The sequence below is a fragment of the Ceratotherium simum genome, chromosome 11, assembly GCF_057802395.1.
Source record: "Ceratotherium simum simum isolate JZ-2026a chromosome 11, ASM5780239v1, whole genome shotgun sequence".
Classification (NCBI taxonomy): Eukaryota; Metazoa; Chordata; class Mammalia; order Perissodactyla; family Rhinocerotidae; genus Ceratotherium; species Ceratotherium simum.
In genome coordinates, this window is record NC_141910.1 from 28,511,926 (window position 1) to 28,532,501 (window position 20,576).

The 20,576-nt window shown below is 37.5% G+C and overlaps 1 protein-coding gene and 1 pseudogene across 3 annotated transcripts in view; one reads left to right on the forward strand and one right to left on the reverse strand.

Annotated features, from left to right (window-relative positions):
* EFEMP1 (EGF-like fibulin extracellular matrix protein 1) overlaps nucleotides 1-18,555 on the forward strand; it is a 57,762-nt gene extending 39,207 nt beyond the window's left edge. Inside the window, exons 5-11 of one of the 2 annotated variants that reach the window (XM_087436741.1) lie at nucleotides 1,381-1,503; nucleotides 5,413-5,532; nucleotides 6,515-6,634; nucleotides 7,925-8,044; nucleotides 12,195-12,318; nucleotides 12,403-12,598; nucleotides 17,919-18,555. In XM_087436741.1, coding sequence (XP_087292867.1) covers nucleotides 1,381-1,503; nucleotides 5,413-5,532; nucleotides 6,515-6,634; nucleotides 7,925-8,044; nucleotides 12,195-12,318; nucleotides 12,403-12,598; nucleotides 17,919-18,080 — 965 coding nt within the window. In that variant the 3' untranslated portion in view covers nucleotides 18,081-18,555. Of the gene's footprint in view, nucleotides 1-1,380; nucleotides 1,504-5,412; nucleotides 5,533-6,514; nucleotides 6,635-7,924; nucleotides 8,045-12,194; nucleotides 12,319-12,402; nucleotides 12,599-17,215; nucleotides 17,516-17,918 lie in introns of those variants that run through there. The other variant, XM_087436740.1, reaches the window with a different exon arrangement.
* LOC147915962 (uncharacterized) overlaps nucleotides 1-20,576 on the reverse strand; it is a 200,201-nt pseudogene that overhangs the window by 3,396 nt on the left and 176,229 nt on the right. The window lies entirely within an intron of this gene.

The window sequence follows — 20,576 nt, forward strand, 5'->3', positions numbered from 1 at the left end:
TATCTGAGAACAACTTCCTACATTATCACACTGGGTAGTGTAAGTGCAGCAATTCTTCTTGGGAATATAGAAAGATGAAAGGCCACACACCAGGAGCCACTCTCCGAACTTCTTCAAGGGAGGGCAGGAATTGATGAATAAATTCTAATTACTGATGGCTCATTTTTTAATTGATTCTTGGCCCATTATTTCTTCCAAAGCACCACCGTGGGTCTAACACACTGACGATCTAAGGCGCCCTAAGCCTGCCTCAGTTTTTATGCAAAATTTGTCATCTAGGAATTACAAGTTTTATGATATTTTTTAATGAAGCTTAGTGTCTTCAGTTGTTGAAGAATGCCAAAATACATAATCCTTTCATCTGTGCTATTTAACTTCATAATATGAGAGATTTGAATGAATGCAAAGGTGATGTAGATAAGACAAAATTAAATTTCACTTATAAATTATTGTAATATGAACGCACACACAAAAATTCACATCACATTTTGATCCCAAAGAAATTCGTTATAACAGGTTCATTAAATTATGACTGAGCATTTTTTACTTTTCTAGAACTATAATCTTCTTACTCCTTAAGGCACATTTAGTAAATTATCCCCAGAAGTGAAATGCTTTGGGAAAATATGTATTTTAAACTATATCAGCTTATCTCTCCTAGAGGAATATGATCAAATTGAATCTTTTGCATTTAGAAATTTGCAATGAAAGGTTTATACATTCATGTTATGCTCAAGTTTGCCAAAAAAAAAAAGAACAGCAATAGGGAATGTATAAAATTAAAAATAACATTATACAAAATATTAAATTTAATGCATTTAAATGCGTTAACAAATTAAATCAATTATACCCAGTTATTAGGGAGAGTTTTAGAGATTTCTCAATAGAAATTATCTCAAATGTGATATATTGCATGGAAAAAGCAAATATCAAACAATTTATTTTCATTTTAAAACACACAAAACAACACTGTATATTCTAAGGGGTGCATATCTATATAATAAAAATATAAAAACATCGCAGGAAAGAATTCACGCCTACCAGCATAGTGGCAGGTGGTGGGTAAAGGGATGAGGATAGAGTAAGGCTTTAGCTATATCTCAAATGTTTCATTTCTTTACAAAATAAAGTGAGCTGAGGCAAGCATGGCAAAATGTTAGCATTTGTTAAATGTAAGTGGTACATACTGGTATCTATGAAATTGTCTTCTGAACACTTGAAATAATTTATAATTTAAAACATTTTCAGTATAACAATATTATAATGTTTTAAGAATAAAGTAAAAACTTGGTTTCTTTAAGAAAAGTACGAGAGCAAAACAGAGGAAATAACATCTTCACAACCAACTCAAACTCCTTCTGTGCTGCATGTCTTTAACAGACATAGATGAGTGCACTGCAGGGACGCACAACTGTAGAGCGGACCAAGTGTGCATCAACTTACGAGGCTCCTTCTCCTGTCAGTGCCCTCCGGGGTATCAAAAGAGAGGAGAGCAGTGTATAGGTAAGTACAATAATGCAGTAAGCAAAGTCCTGTCTTAAGCATCTTAATTGTTTAAACCTTAGGCAATCAAAACAAAGCAATCATATTTATTTGGAGAATGATAGCTAACAACTGCTTATTCTTCCATTGACTACCATTCCCTTTTCCACGTTAATGAGAAAGAATTAACCTTAACGATTGAGCATATTCTGAATATCAAAGTCTTGGTTACATGTTAGACTAAGCAAAATCAGAAATTTGGGGTATGAATGGGACCACAAAAGCAACTAAAAAGATAATTTTAAATTAGCGATTTGGGGGCCATAGCACTAAAACACCCATGATGTAGGCTTCATTCACTGGTTCATAGCATAGCTTAGCTTATAGGGTAAATGGTGAGGTTCAAATCGCAGCTCCACCCCTAACTCACTTTGAGGCCTTGGGCAAGTTATTTAACTTCTCTGTGTCTCACTATGGAGAGAATACTAGCCCCTACCTCAGGAGCTCTGTGTGGGAGTGCTTAGAACAGTACCTGGTCTTGGGCTGAATAGTGCTATCATTATGTAATGAGCTAACAGACTAGACATTCTTTATGTTGCAAGCTGGGGCAGTGCTAGGAATGCAACCCTAAGTGCAGCATGTGCCTCTACTTGAGCTCCCTGAGGACAGGGGCCAGGTCTGGTTTGTGTCACTGCTGTCTCCCCAGTCCCTGAAGAGTGCCTGCCAAGTAGATGCTCTATGCATGTTTTTTGAATGACTGAAAGAATGTGGTATGGAGAGACTGACTGGCAAATAAGTAGTAATCTAAAGTGTTCTGGGCTCAATCATGAGGCCCAGCTTTAGGCATGAAACTCTCTAATTGACTCCATTGCTTTATATAACACCTCATACCATAGATCAGTGAAAAGTCCTTCTTTTCTCTTAGCAACAGAGGATGAGGATGTGGGGACAGGCAACCAGCATCAATTTTCACCTGAGACTGTGAGCTGTTGATAGCAGGATATCAACACTGAGCTCCTCATAGTCCCGGGCTCCGTTCTGCCTGCCACAATTCTGTGCCTAGATGCTGGGGTTGGTGCCTAGCTTCCGAGGAAGGCCAAGAGTTTGCAGTGACTGAAGCTGTGATTTAGGAGAAGATTTTGTGGAAAACTCCATAGGCACCAAAGTTTTGCCCACTGTATTAGTCAGGGAAGTAAACGATTGAGGGAATAAAAAGTCCAGAAAAAGAACTAACCCAACCTACTGCGGGAAGAATCAAAGAAAATGAAATAGATGGTTAGAACCTTTCAGATCTAATCATGTGGTTTCCCTTCTATTTCCCTTACCCATAGAACCAACTCTACATTCCTCAACAGAGCATACAAGGTCTTCCTTAACTTGATCCTTGCCCAGCTCTGTTGCATGAAGACCCCTCTCCCCACAAAAAATTGTACTCCAGCTTTATCTCACTAGTTATACTTCCCCATATACATCACACTGTCACACTTTATTGAGGGCTGACTGTGTACCAGGCACTGCTCTAGGTGCTGGGTTATCATGGTGAACCAACAGATTTTACAGAATCATGGCCCTCATTGAGCTATTAGAAAGTACTATTTATACAAATTAGCTATTGATACTGACACTTGGCTGTAAGAGTTGGTAGTAGACAGAACTATACTAAAATTGCTCTTAATTAATATGAAATTTCCATTCATTCAACTAATGTTTATTGAGCACCCACTATGCCAGGCACTGTTCCAGATATTAAGCATACAGCAGTGAATGGACAAAAAATACTCTATTTCTACCTCAAGAGGAGGAGACAGGTCTTATCTGGAATGCATTATAGTGATGGAGACAGACAAGTAGCAAATAAACACAAAACACAATGTCAAGGAGTGTCAATGGCTACAAAGAAATACAAAGCAGGATAAGGGGATAGATAGGGCAGAAGATGCTATTTTATATGGATGGACAGAGATGGCCTCCCTGAGGTGACATTTGAGCAGACTCCTAAATAAAGGAGGGGGGAAGCCATGTGAATATCATTATTATTTATTTCAATACAGTCATGTGCCACAAAACATTTCAGTCAATGATAGATCGCGTATACCACAGTGGTTCCATAAGATTAGTACCATATAGCCTAGGTGTGTAGTAGGCTACACCATCTAGGTTTGTGTAAGTACTGTAGGGGAGGAAGAAATTTTCCTCTACCTTTCTAGGTACTTCTGGCTGGTCTAAGAATTAAATTGACATGAGACAGATTAACAGGAGAAAAACAAATAAAGTTCTAATAACACGTATACATGGGAAAAACCAAGGAAAACCAAGTAACTCACCAAAATGGCCAAAGCCTTCACCTTAAATACCATCCTCAGCTAAAGACAAAAGATGTTGGGGGTGGGGAGAGTCAGGGACTTCAAAGGGAAGGAAGGCAATTCACAGGAAGGTGAAAAGGAGCAAACATTTGGAAAACAAATGTTTGGCCATACAGAAATAGAAGAACACAGTGGGAAGCTCAACAAACAGGCTTTTCTAGGTTCCTCCCTGCCTACCACCTTGTTCCTGTTATGCTAAGATGATAGCTCCTTTCCTGAGACAGGTTTTTTTATTTGAATTCTTTTAGGCAGTTAAGGGAGAGGTAACAAGAAAAACTTCCTGAGTCTTTTGTTCCTTAAAAATAATCAGCCTAAAATAATCCTCACGTTCGACACATTTTGGGGTGGCAAATTTTGTTCCCCTTCGGTATAATCTATGATGTTCGCACAACGACAAAATCACCTAGTGACACATTTCTCAAAACATATCCCTGTCATTAAGCAATGCATGACCATATTCAAGTTAAATCAAGTATATTTTGCAACTTATTAATAATAGCTCCCATTTATATTTACCTGTTTTGTTCAAGGAAGTTTGCCTACATTATCTCATGTAATCCTCTCAACAATTCTACCACATTGTTGTATTACTTACAGAAAAGGAAATGGAAGCTCTGAGAGGTTAAGACCAAGCTAGTAATTGCCAGAACAAAGATTCAAACTCAGGTTACCCTGAGGCCACTTGAGCACACTGCCTCCCACACTTTTAGTTATGAAAATACCAGCAGAGCTCAGTGTAAAGTTTTGTTTTCTTTTTGTTTTTTTCCCATAAGACTGTGTCACTATATTGTCTTACATTATACATATAATTATTTGAAATTACACACGCCATGTTGGAGTTGTCCAAAGTGTAGAGTTATGAATTAATGAAATCTTATTATGCTTCTAAGATGTTAATCCTACTCTGCAAGTTCTCAGTTGAGCATTTTATAGTTGGAAATATTTATATGAGAAGGACATGGGCTGGAATGCTTCATCAATGTGTCAGAAGAGCACTCTCAAGAGGTAACTTGTTTAGCATCCTATTCCTTCCACAGTGTTCTTTCATTTGGTGCTCACAGAAACTTTATAACATACACATAGCAAGCATTACTATCTACATTTTACAGAAGAAAAAAATCAAAATACTGAACATTTAAGTAACTTCACCAGGATCACCAAACAGCAGCCCACACTTCCTTTCTCTTAGTTCTGTGCCACATCATTCAGTTCTTCCATAGTTCTTTTTTACTTCTATCATTATAAATAAGCTTTTAGACCCCCAAACGGACATTCTCATATATATGTGAAATAGTTTTAATTACTTTTCTCTCTTTAAATTTCAACTCACCCAACCTGGTTTATGAAGTCTTTGTTCTTAACATCTCACTTAACTGCAGAATGCAGACCAAAATATATTTATAAACACATATATCTTAATTTAAAAAAAGAGAAAAATAATTACTTTTCAAATGAGATCTTCTCTAGATAGGTTTTCTAGATAATGTTCTGCTGAGAACTTGAGAGAAAACAGCTGCGGATAGTCAATAATTTGGTTTTCCTTGTGTGTGTGTGCCTGATAACCTAGATATAGATGAATGCGCCATCCCTCCATATTGCCACCAAAGATGCGTGAACACACCAGGATCATTTTATTGCCAGTGCAGTCCTGGATTTCAGTTGGCCGCAAACAACTATACGTGCGTAGGTAAGCCTTTTGGGAATTACCATCCTAACTGATTTCTGTCTTCAACAAAAGCAAACCCCATGCCATGCTGCAGTATTTCCAGTTTTCTATGTTCTTGAGTGAACTGATTTCCATCAATATCCATGCATAAAGCTGAAAAGACAATAACCAATCTGTTTCTTAAAACACATCAAGATATGAATGGAAAACTTTGTTAACCTTGGTTTTAGTTCTCTTCTGTGGGTATATCAAAAAATAAAAAGCTACACATCAATTGATAACACACACCAATTAGTCAACAATGTGTGATATAAATGCTGAAGGTGCCAAAGGGGTTACTGCAAGTTCAAGTACATAAACTTTCCACTGAAAGCACATCTGATTTTTACATGCTTCTTCTCCCCTTTCAGAATGCAATGTCATGGCACACAATTTCAAGATTGGCATGACATAGAAAGAATCTAGTGCAGGAAAAATGCCTTTTCACAATATTTTCAGTGCCTTAGAGCATTGCAAAACTCTGTATGGGTCTCAAAGGCTTATGTTATAATTGTAATGGAATTTAACAGGACACATTTAAAAAGTAATAAATAGCACAGATAAATCTTCACTACAGCATGCTGAGAGACCATATCAGTATGAGTGTCTTGTATCAATTATTTATAGACTTGGCATTTTGCATCTGAAAACAATAAAAGAAAATAGATACTGGAATGTATATTTATTAGAATCATTAAATTCTTTTGGAAAGATTCATCAAACACCAAGTAACTGTCATTCCCAGAGAAAAAAGTATTCTGGTATTTCTAAAAGAAGTATATGACAGATGTTTGAAGTTGTTCCAACAAACATGAAACCTGAATGGATGTTCTCCAATGAGCTTCTGCAGGGCAAAGAATCCAGCTAGGGAATTACTCACTTATCATCAGATGACATAGGTACAAAAGAACAAGAATATGTTTAAAGACATACGTATATAAATGTTTATAACCTTTCTTTTCAGACATAAATGAATGTGATGCCAGCAATCAATGTGCTCAGCAATGCTACAACATTCTTGGTTCATTCATCTGTCAGTGCAATCAAGGATATGAGCTAAGCAGTGACAGGCTCAACTGTGAAGGTAAAATATTTTCCAAATAATTTGTAATAAGAGTGCAGTCTCTGTGATTGCTGTGGCTTTATAGGATTATGTAGCTGTTTATAGAAACAAATTGTTATCCATTGAAATTCTACTCTAAAATCCAGTTAATTTAATTGAGTTGTAACATTGGCTTTTTAGTATGTTATCAAGAGAAAGGAGAAGAAACAAAATAACTGAAATATTAGATACAGGCAGGGTCTAATAATTAGAAAGGGTGCTCTAGTGTCTTGCTTCTCAAAGTGTGACCCAAGAACCATCAGCATCGGCACCTCCTGGGTGCTTGTGAGAAATGCAGAATCTCAGGCCCGGCCCAGACCTACTGAGTCAGACTCTGCACCTTACAAGAACTCCTGGTGACTGGTGTGCACCTTTAAGTTCTAAAAGAGCTGACTGCATGTCAGAAACATTAGAACAGAAAACAAGAGACCTGGCCCTTAGTCTTATTCCTGCCACTATATGACTTGGGCACATTGCTTAAGTTGCCTGGATTTCACTTTCCACATGAGTAAAAGGAGAGCCATTTAACTGAAGGAATGACCTTCAGAGTCCATTGCACATGCACATTCCACTGTGTCATTCAAAAAGCATAAGACATCCTGAAGGGGATGCCATTGACATTTGATGCCCCTGACTTCCTCATGGACCCTCGCAGCTTTACTTGGGGCCACCAAAGTGATACCTTATCCAGAGAGATCTCATATCATGCTACTGTGCTCAAAACCAAAAGAGGCTGGCACTGAACAGCTACCGCTGCCCTTAGGAGCAAACTATAGGGACATCACCATTGAGAAACACAAAGCATTCTTCCCCTGAAGGCCAGACCCTGCCAGGATGTCACCTCTAGAAGCTAGCACAGGGTTGGGACTTGGAGTTCAAAGCTCAGATGAACTTGGCAGCAGAGCCACCCAATATCTGAGAAAGCAGGTATGAATCTGCATCACGGGTGGGTCTGCAGAGCCCAACATGAAGAGCATCAACCATAAGCCAATTCATTCAGTCTGCTCAGCTAGTATGGTTAGGTCCAGGATTCGCCAAACTGTCAGCAATGATTGAGTAAAACTGATGGTAAGAAAAACTCTTTGTGCTGTGAAGTTCTAGGGGAAATGAGCTGATATTGTTAGAACTGCCCTTGAGCTTCTTATAAGTATTGTATTTCTGTTTCAGAGTTTGCTGTGTTTTTGCTCTTTTACCTCATCTAAAAAAATATCACCAAAGTACTGACATGTCAGTTTTTCAACTCTGTGTCCTTGCTCTTGCCTGATTCAACAGACATTGATGAATGCAGAACCTCAAGCTACCTGTGTCAATATCAATGTGTCAATGAACCTGGGAAATTCTCGTGTATGTGCCCCCAGGGATACCAAGTGGTGAGAAGTAGAACATGTCAGGGTAAGCCTTTGTTTTCATATCTGTTAAGTGTTCCATTTTAACCAGGAAGAGCAGGGAGGAAGTTATAGGATTCTCTACCATACACTTTCATTTTTTCCAGCTTGAATATACAATTTGTGCTCTTTTTCCCCTGTTCATCATGAGACATGCATGTCTCATTAAGAGGGTGTTCAATGTTAACACTGACCTTCCTTGAAATTTAAAGTAATTGTTATTCATTCTTAAAACAGAAATAATTTTAATAAAATATTGATATCCCTTCTATATAGCCTACATAATCTCTATAATATACATCATCTAATCATCCACCAGAAAAGAATCAATTATCAAAGTATTTCACTGAGAGTTTGAGTCTAGAGCATAAGCTTAATATGTAGGTTAGGCATACCTCAAACCAGTCTCAATTGTCTAAAACACTAAGATTACAAATTGGGTAGTAGTTTCAGTGCTGAGAAAATCAGCTTCAAGTGTATTAAAATGTGCTTGAATTCTTCAGCAAAAAACTATTGATCCAAAAATAGCTAATGTCCTTGGGTCCAGTTGTAAAATAAACATTCAAATGATCTTCACACCTACACATAGGTGGAAGAAGCAGCTCTCTACGTGGTATGATTTCAGAGTCTCTCCAGAAAATCTGAAAATACGCACTCTCTTCTCCCTACCTCCAATGCTGCATGTAGCTTAAAATTTCTTTAACAGGGAAAAGACTGCTCAGATAAAATTAAAAATGTAGATAATCCTGGAAAAGCTAGTACAAACATTTACATTTACATAAAGCAGTGAAAGAGTGAAAAAAATGACTGAACTTGAAGACAAAATCTGTTGAGTCCTAGCTGTGCTGGATTCTAACTGTACAATCTCAAATTATCAAACTTCTCTGAGCCTCAGTTTTCTCATTTGGAAAAGGAAGCTGAGGAAATGAAATGGAATAACAACATAAAAAAGATTTGTAACTATAAAGCCTGTACAATTCAAGATGTCTTTATGAAATTTACCTAACAATATCAATGACTAGTAGGAAATCTACTCCAGACAGTCTTTTTGAATCAGAATTGAGAGAGGGCACACAAGGGTAGTAGAATCCTGTTAAGAACGGAAAAGATCAAGGAAAAGAGACACAGGCGATTCTCAGCCTATGTCATGATTTTACAGGAGAATATTAACTCAGAGGAACATCCATGACCTTGGATTTCATAGTATGCAAATGATCATTCAACTAGACTCCAATCATTAAGTGTGAGCATACATAATCAAAATATTGATAATTTCACAATGAATATCTTTATACCCCTTTCCAGGTTACTAGAGACTGTAATATTAATTGTGGAAAAATATTGTATTCCCGTGGTTTTACTTTCTGAACCCTAATTGAGACTTTTTTTTTTTTTTTTTGCTGAGGAAGTTTCACTCTGAGCTAACATCTGTTGCCAATCTTCCTTTCTCTTGTATGTGAGCCGTTGCCACAGCATGGCCACTGACAAGTAGTGTAGGTCCGTGCCCGGGAGCCAAACCTGGGCCGCCGAAGCAGAGTGGGCCAAACTTAACCACTAGGCCACCGGAGCAGTCCCCCTAATTGAGACTTTTAACATGAATATTACATGCAGAAAAATGTTAGCCAGTGAGCTATCTTAACCAATTTCCCTGGAGTCCTTCAAACAAATGTCTATGTGTTTCTGATCATAAATGGATTTGATACTTAGCAAAAGACAGAAACAAATTAACATACAGTGGAATCTTACCTGACTACTCTTTATATATATGGAAAAATTTATATCTGTTATAATTAAAGGTGAAAAATGCACTGGTATTGCAAATAGGGGATTCCTGAGTGTTATATCTTGAAGATATGCAGCTTCAGAATGTTTGGTTAAGTCAAAACATCTTTTGTGAAAGAGACATAATATTCCTTTAAGGTACAAGGCAATTGGTTTCCCCCACTGAAACCATCCCTTCCCAACCTCATCCACAGACTAAAGTAAAGCTGAAAGTTTGGATTCTTACCTTCTGCCAAAAGGCTTATTTTGGGAATGAAATAACTATTCTCATTTCCACAGTCTTGCAAAAAATGAAAACTCTGTGTTGGGGTTGGGAGGTGGAGGCGGCAGGGAGGGAGAGAGACAGAGAAACAGAGACAGAGAGAGAATACACATACACACAGACACACACCCATCAAATATTTTAATACTATTAGTAATTTCTGAAAAACCTTCCAGAATGATTAAGGTGTTGATTATACTAGGCTCTAAATTACTAGAAGGAATAAATTAAATTATTACATAAAGTTTCCTTTCGCTGCTGTTGGACTTCATGTAACAAAACAGTCTTAGTTTTCCCTGTAGCTAAACAGCATCATCCTTTTTCAAAAAAGTGAAAAATATTGAAAGGGCAAGTCAATTGTGATTTCTTCCGAGGAAGCTAAGTTCTTTCTTTAGCTATATAGCCAGTCCAAAAGAAGACACTTCTTGTAACTGACTCTTGGAAACTGCACAGCTTTTCCAGTCTCCTCTTGGGTTCCAGATAGCTTTAGCCAGTTTGGAAGCTAAAAGAAAATGTTTCTCTCCAAAGACAAGGCACGGAATTATTCTTATTTAGAGGATGCAGTACCTTGCAGAGGAAAGATGCCTGTCACTAACTGTATGAACTTGGGTCAGCTGCTTAACCCTTATTTGTTGTTCCTCCATGTCAAATAGAGATAATATCTTTCTCGCCTATCTCCACATAGTTTGTGTGAGGAGCAACTTAGTTCAATTTAATATCTCTTAAAAGCCAGGTGCTCCAGTGCATTAATGCTAGGTGATGAAGTGATAAAAAGATGGATATGATAGCCTTTGGCCTCAAAGAGTTTACAAGCTAATAGAAGGATTAAGACAAATATGCAGATTTCAGTAATGCAAAGCAGAAAGCAATAAAGTCCCCAAAAGAGGAACATGAGGTGTGAGAATTCATAGAGGAGAAAGAGATCATATCCTAGCAATTAGCCCGTGACTGGCTTGCAGCAAGGATTCAGTAAATTACTTTTGGAATAAGTAAATTAATGAATGGAAATATCCAATTGTAGGGAAAGAATGATTCAGAAAAGGCTTATATTGGATAAAATCTAAATCACTATCCAAATGTAAAGGAAGATAGACATAGATAGAGATGTGGATATTGATATAATTTTTATTGTTGTTGTAAATGGAATGGCTCTCTAGTGAAACTGTTCTCTCAGATGTCATCTGGCATCTCCTAATTCCCAAATCTAAAATCAGTCTTTGTCCAGCCTGGCCTATCCACAACCCTCCTTCCCAGGACTCTCTCTCCCTCTGACTTTCTTGCACTGCTTTTTCCTTGGTTGCCTGTCACCTCTGACAGCCCCTTCCTTACTTCCCCTTCTTCCATACTGTCTTTAAATAGCTATGCTCTACAAAGTGGAACACTTCATAGCCTCATTCTTGTGCTGTGCTTCCTCTGGACAGTATAATCCACTCCCAGAGCTCAACTCTCCACCAGCATGCTACTGCTTACCAAAACCACATCTCTAGCCTTTACCTCTCTCCCCTGTCTCTGAAGTTCCTGAGCCAGACAATAAACTGCCCTCTCCATAGTTTTTGCTTGCTGCTTTCTCAGCCTGGAACGCTCTCCCCACCCCAATCATGAAAATCCCATCTAACTACCACCCTTCAAGGTCAAATTGACATGCTCCGTCCTTCTTTCAGCCTTCCCTAATCCCCCAAGCAGAATTAATCAGCTCTATTTCTAATCTTCCAGTGAACTCATCTATCTCTTATTTAATTCCATCTTATTTTATAATTAACTGTTGCCATATCTATATTCCTAACTAACTTATAATCTCCCTGAGGGCAAGAAGTGGTGTCTTTCACTTTTATATATGCAGGGTCAATGGTTGGCATTTGGCTTTCACTTCAACAAATGAACAATAGGTGCTTGATAAAATATTATGAAATGACACATATTAGTCTATCTAAAATGGCTCAGCTACTTCTATCTGTCTGAATTAAATGCAGTGAACTCAGGTCCCACCCAGTCTTGTGTCTAAAAGCAAATTAAACACAGTCCAGATTCCCACACACCTTTCTTTGCAAACCTGAATCGGCCACTTATACAATTTACTTAGATCAGTAAACTCTTTGACTGTATGTCTCTACAGATATAAATGAGTGTGAGACCACAAACGAATGTCGGGAAGATGAAATGTGTTGGAATTATCATGGCGGCTTCCGTTGTTACCCACGAAATCCTTGTCAAGATCCTTACGTACTAACATCAGAGAAGTAAGAAAAATCAGAACTTTTGAAGGTGAGACTCTTCTGGTCTTACCAAACCAAACTGGTGAATATTTTTGTTTGTCTCTGCAGCCGATGTGTTTGCCCAGTATCAAATGCGGTGTGCCGAGAACTTCCCCAGTCCATAGTCTACAAATACATGAGCATCCGATCTGATAGGTCTGTGCCATCAGACATCTTCCAGATACAGGCCACAACTATTTATGCCAACACTATCAATACTTTTCGGATTAAATCTGGAAATGAAAATGGAGAGTTCTACCTAAGAGTAAGTATCCTGAGGGCAGCCTTAGCTGTTGAGGTTCAAGTTTGTTGTTGTTGTTGTTGTTTGTTAGTATTCACATGGAAAGAAAGCTAACATTTAAAGAGTTTTTGTGTGCAGACATTGTGTATGGCCTTCCTGTGTGCATTACCTCATTTAATCCTCTTGGTAACACTGTCAGATATTAATATTTATCTCCATTTTTTACAGAAGAGAAAAGTGAAAGAGAGAGAGATTAAGTAGCTTCTCTAAAGTCACTCAGATACCAAGTTGCAGACTCTAATGGAGTTGTGTGTGACCACCAAAACACACAGCCTACACAAACATACATACACCAAATAGATACCACAAATCAGTGATAGTTATTTAATTGTACAGAGAAAAAAATAATTCTTGGAGAGCTTTGTAAAAACCATGAATTCCTTATTGTTACATTCCCAAGATTATTTACATTTGCACCAAAACTAAAACCCGGAAGTCTCTGACAAATGACCCCAACCCCTTGCACGATATGTGTCAGTAGTTGCACCATTCTTGCAAACTTTCAGGCAGACAATGTGAAGTCACCTTTGAGTTTTCCCTTTCTTTCATTGCCTATATGAAATCTTTCTCTGAATTCTGCCATTTCTTTCTTCACAGTGTCTCCTGGGTTATCTTTGCTTCCCCATGCCTCTGTCTCTCTTCCATTAAACTGGCTCTTAGCACCTCCCTAACCCCTCCCAGGGCTTCCAAGCAGATCTCCCTGACTCCAGTGCCTCAGCCTTCCAGCACCCCCTCCCCCCCCTGCAAAATCACAGCAAGTTCATTTTAGGTTAAAATTCTAACATACTTTAAATAAGGCTCACCACTTCATGTGAAAATGATGGCACCCCACCAAGCAGTTTGCAGGGTTACGGTAACTGTTTCATGCTAAGGATGTTATTCATCCAGTTACAATTTTCTCAAAATTCCTTTGGGCACTTTTCATTTTTAATCAAATTTTAAAGTCAATATTTCATTTTGAGAATATGAAAAGTTAATTGGGAAATTCATCCTTGTGGTAAAGTTTACAGATTTTTAATGTTTACATGTTTATCCTGTTCCTTGATATATTAAGTTCTCTTCCAGCTCCAGAATTATGTGATTCTGTTTCTTTGCCAGTAAATTAGAAATGATTAATTTCTCATGACCAACTTCTGAAGAGAAAAACCCAACCCAAAATACAATCTATTACTATTCTTTTTTCTAGTAGCTAAGAATAAACTTCTTTAACATTTGATCTTTAAATTTGAGATATATTAGATATTTATAAGAAGTTTTCTATAAATGAATTTCACACAGTTCAGATAATATCAATTTAATAATTCTAGCTCAAACAAATAACATTATTTGTAACCCATGGCAATAAAATAGGTTCATCTCAAAATCTTCTTTAAAAATAATTTTCCATTTTGAACTCTTAGCCATAATTTAAGAAAATAAAATTTCCTAGCAGAATCAACAAAGCAAAGTTCCAGCATGTATTTTTCCTTGTAATAAACATGGCATTTTAAAAGTATATCAGTGCATTTATTGACTTGATATTTTCAAATATAAATACAGTGTTTTTCTCAAGTAAAATCCTTTTTTCTCATGAATGATATAAAACATTGCCAATTTTGATAATCCCAGAGTTAAATAATATTAAATTATTTAAAAACAAAAAACTATTTGAAATAAAAAGATATTTCAAGACTATTTCTTATCACATAATTCAGAAAGTAGTCAGATCAAATCCTACAAAATGTCACCACTGAAATTCCACCTGTGCAGGGGGCATTTAATGCATAAGAATAAATCAAAGGCCTTAATTAAGCACCCACCGTATGCTCAGCTCCATGCTAGGTGCATGAAATACACAGTTCCTTATTTCAAAGAGCTTTAAATATTACTGTGTGGCAGAAGTTAACATTTATAAAAAAAGAAGGGGACAGTTTTGTGTTTAATTCCATGGTCCAAGACATCAAAGAATTAATGTGGGCTGGAATAGTCAAAGAATGTTTCTTGATGGTCATGAGACTAGACCTGATCCTTGAAAAGATCTGTGGGATATAGGATTTTATTTATATTCCTTTTGGGAGCATACTGAGAAAACCTTCTTCCCTAGAAAAGGGGACACATTGTAAAGAAGTAGTATATGAAATTGAAGGTAGAGTATCATCCCCCCACACCACCCAGTATCTGTCCTCTCTTACTGAGCCTTATTTTTCTTCATAACCCTTATCACCACCTTACATAGTATTCATCGCTCTATGTTGCCCACTAGAGTGTGAGTGTAATGAGAGCAGAGACTTTACCTGTCTGTTCATTCTTCTTCCTCAGCATATAGAATGGTACCTGGCACATAGCAGGTGCTCAAAAAATATTTTTAAATGAATGAATGAATTCAGTCAACACCTTCAAGGTACATTACCTACAACTATTGCCTACAAGGGGCACGCACCACGGTAGGTCCTAGAGACACAACAGTGAATAAAACCAAGCCTGCCCCAGTGGAGCTTATAGTCAAGATTTTGAACAGGTGCTCACAAGAATGCTGAGTATTACAACGGAGAGTTGCAAGTTGCTCATGAGTGCAGAACAAATCGACCTAACCAAGACAGGAGTGGTCTGGGAGCCTCCCAGAAGAAGTGGATTTAAGCTGAAGACTAGAAATTAGAGACTAGCAAATGGAAGGAATAAAAAGCGGTCCAGTTGGTCTTGAACTCCAAGTGCTACAGGCAGAGTGGCTTGAGAGGAGCCTGGAGAGATGAGCAGGGCCTAGATCACACAATGCCTTACAGACCGTATTAAGGGTTTCAAGTAGAGGAGTCGCTATCAGATTTTCATGTTAAAATGATGCCTGGCTACACTATAAACCCTGGATTAGAGTTGGGCAAGAATAGAAATGGAGAGACCAATAAGTAGTTCAAGAGATGGGGGACTAGGATGGTAGCAGTGAGTCCAAAAGAAGTAGACAAACTTATGAAGATATAGGAAGAAGTATATGACTTAATAATCCATTTTCTATGGGGTGATGGAGGAGAAGGAAGCATCAAGGATAGCTTCCAAGTTTCTGTCTTGAGCAACAGTAAATGGTGGTGCCATTTACTGAGTTAAGGAAGAAGGAACCACTGTGGAGAGGAAGGTGAGGAGTTCAGTTTGGACATATTAAGTCCTGGTCCTCATGAGACATCCAAGTCGAGATAAGTAGAGAATTGGATATGGGGGCTTGGAACTCAAAATACAGACTTTCAAGTCACTGGCCAATACGTGATAATTGAAGCCATGGCTATGGATGAGATCACTCAGGAAGAGTGTATAGGGAATGGGTGAGATCACTGAGAAGAGGAAAGGGCCTGGGATAAAGAGAGGTTAGATTATGGAGAGTTTTCCTTTCTGTAACCTGATCTGGGCGCTATCATAATCATCCAGTACCTTAGCCTACCATTCCCTGGCCATCTCATCTCCCATGACCTTCAGCTTCATGCCACTCTGCCACCAACTGCATGGCTACACCCTGGACTTTGTTATCATTCAGAATAGTTCCGTATCAGAATCTTAGTCTCCAGTGACCCACTCAATGACTGACTCTCCTTCCCCTCTCTCATGCTATCACTCTCACTCTATCTGCCCTTCACCTTCAAGTGATGCTAGTCCTCTGACCCCTCACCCCCCCTTTTCTTCCAGTCTATCAACTGCTTGGTAAACCCTTGAACTACCCTGTTACCAGCACCTCAACTCCCTGTCCAGGAACCCTGGATCAATCCCATAATCCATATCTATTTTCATACCCAGCTTGTCAGCACAAATTGGTACTTATAAGTCTCCAATTTCAGATGTGTCCTCAGTATGTTGAACAATCCTATTACTTTCTTTTATTTCTTCTCTTCAGCCCCTGATCACAAATGTCCCCACACTCTTTTAAGTCCTTATACCCTTCATTTTCAGTAGGTGACCTCACCTCCTATGCTAAACCACTGATGCCAACAGGCAATTACCTGAACAGGCATCCCACCCTCTGCAAACTTAAGTCCATGTGTCCCCCTTTTTACCTCCTCCCTTGAGTTTGCCAAAGACATGATTTCACTTCTGTCAATCAAGGCCAACCTATCACCTGTATTCTTCACACCATCTCCTCTGGAAACTTGTTCCATCAGACACCCCTCTACCTTCTACATATTCAACTTGTTTCTTCCTCTAGATGTTGCCCTCTCCTCTTCCTTCCCCACCGAACTTCTTAAAGCACAGTCTGTAATCACGGTCTCTGCCTTCTCACTTTAGTAGTGGGAACAGAAGACAGAGGAGTGACTGAAGTTGCTCTGGAAAAAAGCCACCAGTAACATCCATACTGCTAAATCCAGAGGGCATTTTTCAGTTCCAGTCACCCTCAGCCTCCCCTGCTCTATTGGTCACTGCTGGCCACTCATCTCCTTTCTACTTAATCATCTATTTTTTCTCAGCTTCCTTCAGTGGTTTCTCCTCCGCCGACTCCTTAAATATTAACTTCTCCCAGGCCCAGCCTTATCACATATATATTCTCTCTCTTGGTTTAATGTCTGCCTATTGAAGTGATTGCTAAACCCTAATCCACTTCTCTATCCCTGTGCTCTCCTTGGCATTCAGATTCACACATCTACTTACCTGCCCCTCCAATCTCATCTGCCCCCACTCTCCAGCACCCATCACATTCGTCATCAATATGAAGAACTAGAAACTGCATCCAGTTCTCCTGAATGTCCTTCTTTACAAAACCTCCATTTTTCCTGGCGACTCTCCTCAGGCATTCAAAAGCCATCCCTCAATGCTTCGGGGTCCCTCCTCTTTTTCAGTATGTATATACACCTTTATGTATCTTCATACATATCCTGCATGTCCCCTTATATCTTAGCATTTGCCACATTCTATTGAAATTAACTATTTACATGTCTCTTCATCTTCTAGAATGTAAACAGTTGCACAATGTTGAGAATGAAAGATGACAACTTTTTGTTGACCAGTCCAAAAATTATCAGATTCTCATCTGAACTCCAGGCTCTATAAAGACTGGAACTATTCAATAAAAGTGAAGAGAAACAGTAACAGAGAGGGATGAATAGAAAACAAAGAACTATCAAAAAAGCAAGTCCCTATAACTTGGAACTAATGACTACGCGTAGACAAGGGATAGAACCAAGAAAGGGTGGAACAAAGAAGGAATTAAGTAGTGACTTTTATCCCACCCTCAAAATTGTCCCCGAAATTCTTATAGGAGGTATACTCACAAATAATGGAAACTCCAATCCAAGAAAAATTATTCTCTCCCTCCCTCTTTTTTCTTTTATTTTAGCAAACAAGTCCTGTAAGTGCAATGCTTGTGCTGGTGAAGTCGCTATCAGGACCAAGAGAATATATCGTGGACCTGGAGATGCTGACAGTCAACAGTTTAGGAACCTTCCGCACAAGCTCAGTGTTAAGACTGACAATAATAGTGGGGCCATTTGCATTTTAGTCTTTTAAAGAGTTCACTATAGGCCTTTAAATCAGCCAAAGAATATTGTTACCTTAAAGCACTATTTTATTTATAGACATATCTAGTACATCTACATCTATATACTGTACACTCACCAATAATTCAAACAATTACACCATGGTATGAAGGGGCATTTAATCTGTAAAGATTCAAAGTTTGTTTTTATTATTGTATGTAAATTAGACATTAATCCACTAAACTGGTCTTCTTCAAGAAAGCTAAGCATACTCTATCCAGTGAAACTTGGATTCTTTTCTGTAAAAGTGGGACCAAGCAATGATTATTTTCTGTGGTGCTTAAGGAAACTTACTGCAGCTCCACTGACAGTCTCATAAGGAGGCAGCCATCATTAACATTGAATAGCATGCAAGTTCAAGAATGAGTTTTTTAACTGCTTTGTAAGAAAATGGAAAAAGTCAATAAAGATATATTTCTTTAGAAAATGAGGATCTACCATATTTGTTTTGGGTTTTATTTTTATGATCAGTCTAAACGTGGTTGTTTATTACACAGTAATAAATCATTATTGTATAATATGCTGGTTTCTGTAGGATATTTTAAATTTTTCAGAAATTTTTGATTATGAATGTAAAAAAACAGTAAGCAAAATACCCAAAATGAATAAGGCATTCCCTAGAAAATTATTATATTGAGAAATCTACAGGGAGAAGGTGAGAAAACAAATTCTTTCTAAACCACATTGGAGTTGACCTAAAGAAGCAAACTCAGTGTCTGAGTCAGTTTGAGCTGCTATAACAAAATACTGTATCTGGGTGGCTTATGAAAAACAGAAATTTATTTCTCACAGTCTGGAGGGTGGAATTCTGAGATCAGAGTGCATAGTCAGGTTCTGGTGAGAGCCTTCTTCTGGGTTTCAGACTTGTATCATCACATGGCAGAAAAAGAGCTAGAGAGCTCTCAGGGTTTTCTTTTATAAAATCACAAATCCCATTCATGACAGCTCCACCCTCATGACCTAATTACCTCCCCAAGGCCTCAACTCCTAATACCATAACATTGGGAGTTAGGATTTCAACATATGAATTTTGGGAGGACACAAACATTCAGTCGATAACACTCAGTAAATGTCATAACATCCGTGAATTTAGAACTTGCACAAGATGTGGAGCGAAATGAAAAAAGGTATTTTACTGAAGAAGTTTTAATTTCTGAATAAAATTAAAACCCTAAAACTTCACTAACTTATAGTTGAATTTTCTCATCATTATATTTGACACTCACAGAGGAAGAAAATGGTGATGGTTCTTATTCCTGGCAAACAGAGTGATAATGAACTAAAGCATATTACCCTCCCTCGCAATTCTATGAAAAGGTTTTATGTCTTCTTATTTGTTTAAAATGTAACTGCTTCACTTTGATGTATCATATTTTTAAATAAAAATAAATATTCTTTTAGAGGATCACCCAATCATTGGAGGTTTTTTTAACATAGCCAATAAAAGCCAATGTAATTTTTGTGTCTGGGAAAAAATTAGTTATAGCTGCCAAAGCAAGAATGACCCTTTGACATTTTAAAAAATAAATAACCTAGGAGATAAGGAAATAAATGGACTGTTAAAATCATGCCACAAAAAGGTGTGCAAACAATTTTCTCTTAAATCCAGTTTCAAAGCACATATGAATAACCTCTGACACCAGGTAACCTTGCCACTGAAACAAATGTTTCTCAAAGAGTTGACTGTGCAGTAATTATCAAAAAGAAAGTTCACCAAGAGATCAAGGAACAAAACATAAATTTCTGTGGGAGTAAGCAGGGGATGGGCTTTTAAAGGTTACAGGGGCATAGAAACGGTGATGAGAGAATGGGTCTAACCAAGGGCTAGGCAAGGAAGCAGAGTACACAACCAGCCACAATACAGCAGGACTGCTGAGTGCGTTCCTGTCACTCCGTCCACATGATTAGTTACAGTCCAGATAAATTAAGGCTTGATCTAAAATTTTCATTTTTAATCAATCTAGTGATTTTTCTACATACAGACACAATTCTCAAGTCAGACCTGGGAATGGTAAGAGTTAAAAAAAAGAAAAGCCTAAGACCGTCTTTCAACAGATTTTTCACTCGCAAACAAGTAGGCAGGGTCTTATCTACACCTCACAGAGGATTGTAGAAGAAACAGGAAACTCTGAAATATTTATACATAAGCCCTGACCTTCTACCTCTACGCATATATATGTTATTATATAATTATATATATTATTATTTTATTATATATCATATATTTAATATAGTAATTATATATAATACATTATATATTTTTATAGTAATTATATAATATATAATTTATATGTTATATATATTTATATGTAATAACATATAATATAATGATATAAGATATATAATAAAATATAGTAATAATATATAATATATATTTACATATATATTATGTATATATATTTATATATATTATATATTATATATAATAATTTATATATTATTTATAATAATAAAATAAT